Source organism: Ascaphus truei, chromosome 2 (genome assembly GCF_040206685.1).
Source record: "Ascaphus truei isolate aAscTru1 chromosome 2, aAscTru1.hap1, whole genome shotgun sequence".
Taxonomy (NCBI): domain Eukaryota; kingdom Metazoa; phylum Chordata; class Amphibia; order Anura; family Ascaphidae; genus Ascaphus; species Ascaphus truei.
This window is the reverse complement of record NC_134484.1, coordinates 175,608,677-175,616,127: the sequence shown is the minus strand read 5'-3', so window position 1 is coordinate 175,616,127 and position 7,451 is coordinate 175,608,677. Positions and strand designations below refer to the sequence as shown.

The following is a 7,451-nucleotide window of genomic DNA, read 5'->3' as shown; positions in this document are numbered from 1 at the left end:
TTTTGTCTAATGTTATCTATTGTATGTTCATCAACCGGAGCCCTTTCTCTGTTCCCCTTCCTTTATCTTTATTGACTCAATGACAAGGACAGAGTAGGCTACACTACTTTAGAGTAGGCAATGTTAAATTGACAAAAAAAATCCCCATTCAGAGGTCCCTTATATAAGCAATCTGTAATTAATTAGAAATGAAACAAATGCCAAATATTTCCCTTTAGATGGCTAGATTTATTTAAAAAGAAAATTACACTTACATTCTTTACAAATGGTTATTTTATGACCAAGTACATAGAATTTTACCTTTTAAACGAACTGTCAAGAATCTAGTTGCAAGCACTTTAACAATTGACTCACACATTTATTTATAAATGTTTTACCAGGAAATAATACACTGAGAGTTACCGCTCGTTTTCAATACCAGTACCAATGGTATTGAGCCCAAGTTTGACTGTATTGATAAATATCTGTGTATTTGGTCATTTTGTGAAAATAATGTTAGGTAATAATGTAAATGAGCAGGACAGTATGTTCTGGCTGTATGGTCTTCTGACCATCTTTGTATTGCATGGATGCACATGGGGGCAGAAGTGGCTTCCTCCAGATGTTGTGGTCTCTGTGAAGAGAGACCATCCATGCGCCTCGCCATATAGTCCATCCTCTCCAAAAGAAGGTCAAGTTTTCATTTGATTGTGTTCAGTTTTAGCTCTTGATGCGGTGCCCAGGCACGATCAATGACAGGTCTGGCCACAATTCATTATGTTGAATAGCAGCATCACAATTAGAGATGGGTGACTTCTTTGAGAAGATTTGGATCCGCAGTGGATCAACCGGTTCTCTGGGTCCGCGGATTTCAGTAGATCAATCTAAAAAAGTAAGATTCTTGTTTTGTGGATTTTTAATTATAGAAGCAAGTGATTATGGGTACTATCACAGCCTGATAAGCTGGCGTGCTGCCCTCCCAACCCCCGCTCGGCCACTATAGCACACCCAGCAGCCCCGTGAGACCTCCATCCGGAGCATGCAGTGAGCCAGTATGGGGACCAGGGAGCACCGCTGAGCCCCCCAACCCGCGTGAACACAGGTTAGCGCCATTGGTATGCGAATACCGTGCCAAGTCAGACTCTCCTCCGCATCCCCCTTCTCCCTTGCTCAACCTACAGCCATCTGTGCACGCAGGGGTAGCAGCCGTATCCGGGGGATTGGGATCAATCCCAGCAATTTAAGCCTCAATCAAGTTGTGCCTTAGGCTGCCTACCTGCTGGTGCTGACTGCGCTCATACAAGAGAGCGGTGGCGCTCTCTAAGCATGAGCGCCAGGTGTCTTGTCTATTTTGCAAGCAGGAGCGGGGGGCATTGGGGGCATCTTGAACGTGCTTTAAAGTCAATTTTTTTGTCTCCTCGAGTGCCAAGCTTGGGAAAGCGTGCGTACCGATGCACAAGCGCGCGCACAACGCGAGCGGGAACGTCAACATAAAGAGTACAGGAAGTAAAAGCGGCAAGAGCTGAGTGCACAGCATGCTCAGCACCAGCGGAGACGCAGCTTACCCATGTTCTCTTTCCCTGGAGTGAACAAATAGCTGGTGGGCAGCAATTTGTTTTACTGTTGAACTTAGAGTATCAAAGTGCATCTATAAGATTCAATTGAAATGTTTCCCAATTATATAACAATATACTGTACTCAACATTAAACCAGAGACAATGAAGCCTGCTACATCTGTATCAATATACACTAAATTTTGTCTGAAAATGACCAGGTTGGCTACATACATATATATATATATGCAAATATAACTGTATGCTCATCTGCATGTCTTAGGCAGGTCTGCAACCCCGCCTTTCCCCATTATCACTCAGCATACAGCACTTCCACTGCAGCAAGGGATTCTGGGAAATGACATGCAAATGAGCACACAGTGTCACTTTTTGCCTCAATAACCATTTTTAACATGGTTCCCTATAGGCTTAAGCTTGCTGCATGGTCACAGCTTTGAGCACAGCCAGGGTTAAGGTGCATACCCAGAAAACCACCCACAGACAGCTGTTTCGACCTTGATGGGTCTCATCAGTGTGGGGTTGATTTTACTGGGAATGCAAGAGAGTTATATATATATATATATATATATATATATATATATATATATATATATATATATATATATATATATATATATATATATATATATATATATATATATATAAAAGAAAAAGGGGAGAGAGCGCACGCCCCAAAGTACATTTAATTGTAAAAAGGAAGGGAGGAAAGGGGGGGGGGAATACACTCACAAGATGAAAAACAATTCGAGCAATTTGTTATAATATCACCACCATCTGGCTTGTCTGCAACAGAAGTCAACAGATCGAGGATCCCCCAGGGCTGTGGAACTGCTACCAGGAAACCGGAGATGTCACAACTGGAAAGGTTGATCGGTTAAGGTCCCAGAGACTGCCTCCAACACTTCAATGGCCGCAATACCGACACGCGCTCAAGGCGGCCTCCTCGTGCGCATGCGTGGAGTCGTAATGACGTGATGACGCGTTGACGTTCCCTGACACGTTTCGTCACCAGACGGCGACTTTCTCAAAGGGCTTGTAATGGATGTAACAAAGTTTGTGTATTTTTAGCCAGCGGGTTGCCCAGCAACCCGTATCTTGTGTACTCCCGAAGGAGATAATTGGTAATAACTGGCACAAATGTATAAAATGTTGGCAAAACAAAACAAAACAAAGGACATAATTAAAAATGGAATGGCTAAAACTGTAGTAATGGGATCATATAAAATAATAATAAAAATTGGAATAAAATAAACGTATATGCATCTTGAATGCTGCTAACAAAGACCATGTACAAAATATATTGCAAATGACAATTAGAAAACAAATTATTATCATTAAGAGGATATAAATATATATTGAACTCAAATAGAAAAGCAACAAAAACCAACATACCCAATATAATTTTTTTTATTATAATTTTATATACAAAAAACCTATATATTATACAGAAAAAATATATTATTATTATAGAAAAAATGGTAATGTTCTACTGTAAATGTTGCTAGTATAAATGATGGTCAATATAGATGAACAAATGATGTACCAGAAACAATTAATTTAAAGGATAATAATGAAAATTAAAGAATAAAACATATCAAATTAGAAAGAAAATAGAATATTAAAAGAACCACCTGGAGGATAATAAACCCCAAGGATCCATATAGGTGAAATATAAATGGGGCTAAATTACTAAATAAAAAATCATCATATTAATGGACAGAGCGACAAGGGAGATATATAATATTAGGGCTTCATAGAAGTAGCATGAAATAACAAAATATAGAAGCAACCCAATACGGGGGGGGGGGGGGAGAAAAAGTGAAGAAGGAGAAATGGAGAGAGAGAGAGAAACAAAACCACTGTCAAAGATTGAAACAAAAGGATAGTGATTCCACTAATCCAATTGAAATCATAAATGTTAGGAAAGAACATATATGGGAATGCCATGGTGCATATAGGAGTATAGTTATAATTCCAAATTCAAACTAAAAAAAAACCCTCAGATGCATAAATGTATGCATATGGTAAAGAAGTGTACATAAAACACCAGGACGCTCCAAGAAAAAATAAAAATCAAACTCTCAAATGCCTAGATAATAACACTAAATGGGGGGAGTGGAGGAGCAAGAGGGATAACTGGAGGGAAGAGGAGGGGGGGGAAAGGGGAGTGGGGGAAATGGGGCGGAATGGAAGGGAATAGGAATGGGATGAAGGGAAAAGGGAAGGAAGGGGAAGGAAAGGGGGAAATGTATGTAAATGTACTCTTTGTGCTATGGGGCGTGCGCTCTCTCCTCTTTTTTTCTTTTTGATTTCCTTTGGATGTGGTTTATCCATTTTGAGAGTAGCCGGAGATCCCCATAAAGCACCAATTGTCTACTATTCATGGACTGATCTAAAAGGACTGGTTGGACGTTATTCTTTTTCTTTCTTCTTCAAGCACATTTTTTCACATCAGTGCACATATTTTTATAGGGTTTGTGGTATTTACTGTGTTGTATGTTCTCATAATATTTGTTTATTGCACAATATTTAAAATTGTGGCATTTTCCATATACATTTTTACATGGTATAATTTCCACATTATACACTTTAGTCACCATTAGGGATTTTTTATTCACCAATACTCTGGCGCTACTTTATTTGCCATTTTATATATATATATATATATATATATATATATATATATATATATATATATATATATATATATATATATATACTGTCATTAAGGTTATGGTGGGTAAAAAAAGTGACAAAACCCCTCCACAGTAAAGCATAAAGCAACTGTAAATATTACTGGGTGACAATGGGGAAAGACAGGGTTGCAGACCTGTCTAAGACATGCAATTGAACATACAGTAATATTTACAGTTGCTATATATATATATATATATATATATATATATATATCGGTGCTTGCCTCATTGGTGATTTTTATCACAAATTGCCTGTTTTATACATCTACTTTGTGAGTGTTTTTAATCCCTCTTCCACCCCCCCCCCTTTAATTAAATGTACAATAACACACTATGGGGTGTGCGCTCTCTGTCTTCTTTTTGTTTCTCTCTCTCTCTCTCTCTCTCTCTCTATATATATATATATATATGTGATAAAAAATCACTGGCACTCCAATAGAAATTCAATAATGAATAGGTGCATGTCCCATATAAATAATAAAAGTATACATTACCGCATAGCAGCAAAAAGGGAGACAGCACTCAGGTGAATGAAAATAAATGTATTAAATACAGCACATAACTCCAACGTTTCGATCCCACAGGGGGATCTTCCTCAGGGTGGTGCAACAGACACAGGACAGTGAGTGACTTATAATATATATGAAACGGGTATTCCCTGTGAATACTGACGCTACTACCGTGCTGTGTAACCTGTGTGGCTCTCAGGAACCTAAGTCTCCGCTGCGGAGCCTGGGGAACATGCATATATTACGATCTCGTGGTGCAACGCCTCCACCTGGGAGGGATCCCAATGGAGTGGGAGAAGGCCGTCACAGGAAATAATCACATGGAGCAAACCATGGCAGAACAGAACTGGTTTTACTGCATATACAATGGTTAACAACAATCAACAGGTGTCCCTCCCTTGAGGCAAAACGCCTCTGGAAAAATGCTTCCACTTAAACCGGGTGATCCCACCCCGTGTCCTTAACCCCACACAATCTGTCCACACCCTTTGAAGGAGAAAACATATATGACTGCGCAGTCACTATTCCCGTAACAGTAATAAGCAATAACGTTGGTGCACTTGCTGACCAGAGTTACCTGCCGAGCACTCCAGTGCTCGGGCCTGCAACGGAACTTCACAAAGGATTGGCGGATGGAAGAACACCGAAACCACCATCCGGGGCGATCCCACCCGAAAGGCCACTGCAACAGCAGCAGAGGTATAGGCCCAAACCTCTGGCTGTACGCGCAGCGTCGGCTGTGTCTCTTCTGGACTTTCTGTATAGTAAGGGGTAATGTTCCTGACTGGGGCCGGTCCCTACAATACTCAGCTGTAGTGACTTAGGGCTCTATGGGGCCTAAGGGGCTGCTGGCCTAGTGCAGAGAGTCACTGACTCCTGTACCCTACCTCCTTCCCTTAGCTGCTCAGGACGCCAACTGAACTGCGTACTACAAGCCCACGAAATGTATCTAATCTCCTTGCCGGGAGATGCTGCAGCCCTATGGGCTCCCTGGCGTCACGTGGGGCGCTCCTGAGACTCATGGGAGATGTAGTCCCTTACTGTGAGCCCTTTACCGTTTGGCTGCTCCTCGCGCGCCTCTACTGCGCATGCGCAACTCTGCCGAGCAATGATGGCGGCGCCCTGCACTTCGAGCCGCCGGGACCTTAACAACGCGACCGCGGCCTTAGCAACGGCCCACACGCGTTCCCGGCAAATGGCTGTAAGTGCAAGGGGGGAAAATGGCTATATCCTCCCCCTGGCGAAAATCCCAACGTCCTCGCTTGGGACACAACTCCATATAACTATGTACAAAAGTTATATAATGAAAATAGCACAACGTTGTTATATAATGAAAAATTGCAATAACAATGGCAATATTACTTATCCTCTTTAGATCAAATTGCTCAACTCAGTGAACATATTTATAACGGAGGTTAGCTTGGCTTTAGCTTGCTGCTGAGATTCATAGTGAGGTGCCCCTAATGAATCATACGCCACTCTAATGGGAGGACGTCTCACTCGCTGACTTTTGCGAGTTTCAGTCTCAATTTCTTCATCTTGAGAGATATCATCGTAGGCTTGAGGCCTAGACTCTCTGGCAGCAGTTGGATCAGTTTGAGGAAAGTCTCTCTGTACTTGAACATTGTCTCTCTGTATTTGAGCACTGTCTTTTTGCGGCACAAAACTCAGGGTGTTAGGATCTAACGATTGATTACGTGATGAACTCTCTGCAGATGGTGGTTGAACCGCAGGCCCATTACCTGTGGTTCCTTCAGGAGGTGCCCACCAATCTCTGTTGGATGTTCCCTCCAAAGGGTCTTGAATTATTTCCTCTGTGGTCTCTGAATTCCCATTAGACTCTTCATTCTCACTGTCATCTACTAATGTTTCTGGTTCAACTTCTCCCAGTTGCTGGATAGGTAACAGATGATTTCGGTGCCAGACCTTGATCCTGCCATTCGCGTCACGTATGCAATAGACAGGGAGACCCGGCATTTGGGATTCCACATGGAAGGGTCCCTCTCTCCAGCGATCGGCTAATTTGTGCTTGCCAGGGATCCCTAAATTGCGTAGCAGAACGGCGTCTCCCGGTTGAAGTTCTCTGTACCGTACTTTATGATCGTACCTCCTTTGGTTTCTGGCGTTCAGTCTTTCTGCTAACTGATAAGCCTGGTGTAGACTGTCCTGAAGTACATATTTATAATGAGCCATATTTGGTACCCCATCGGTAGATACCCGCAGGCGAATGTCAATTGGCAATCTGGCTTCTCGTCCAAACATCATAAAGTATGGTGTATAGCCGGTGGATTCGTGGATTTAATCCCGGTAAACACTTCTTTACAGGCTAGTGTCCACTGGTCCCCGAAGGGTGTTCTCGGAGTAGTCTTCTTCTGGCTGGGTTCTTCTGGATATACTTTATGGATATACTTTCTGTATATTATGGTCACTTGGGACCCGGTGTCCAGTAAAGCAGAGGCATAGACTCCTTCTACTACCACATGCACGATGGCAGAGGGCCTACCTGACAGTAACCATCCCGGCCGGAGTTCCATCGTCTGGACTTAGGTCAGTAAGAGCTTCGGGAGGTGCAGGGGTGGCCTCGGATGTCTTGGCTTGTGTGGTCTGTATCCGACAGATCATGGACCTAGCCGAGTTTCCTTTACTGGGCATTTTCTTTTCTTGGGTGACTTCATCAGGGCCCTCTCTGGAGA

At 42.5% G+C, this 7,451-nt stretch overlaps 1 protein-coding gene across 1 annotated transcript in view; it reads right to left on the bottom strand.

Moving 5' to 3' along the window:
- LOC142488164 (uncharacterized) overlaps positions 1 to 7,020 on the bottom strand; it is a 46,551-nt gene extending 39,531 nt beyond the window's left edge. The window contains exon 1 of the mRNA XM_075588539.1: positions 6,267 to 7,020. Coding sequence (XP_075444654.1) covers positions 6,267 to 7,020 — 754 coding nt within the window. The remainder of the gene's footprint in view (positions 1 to 6,266) is intronic.
- Between the last annotated feature and the right edge of the window lie 431 nt (positions 7,021 to 7,451).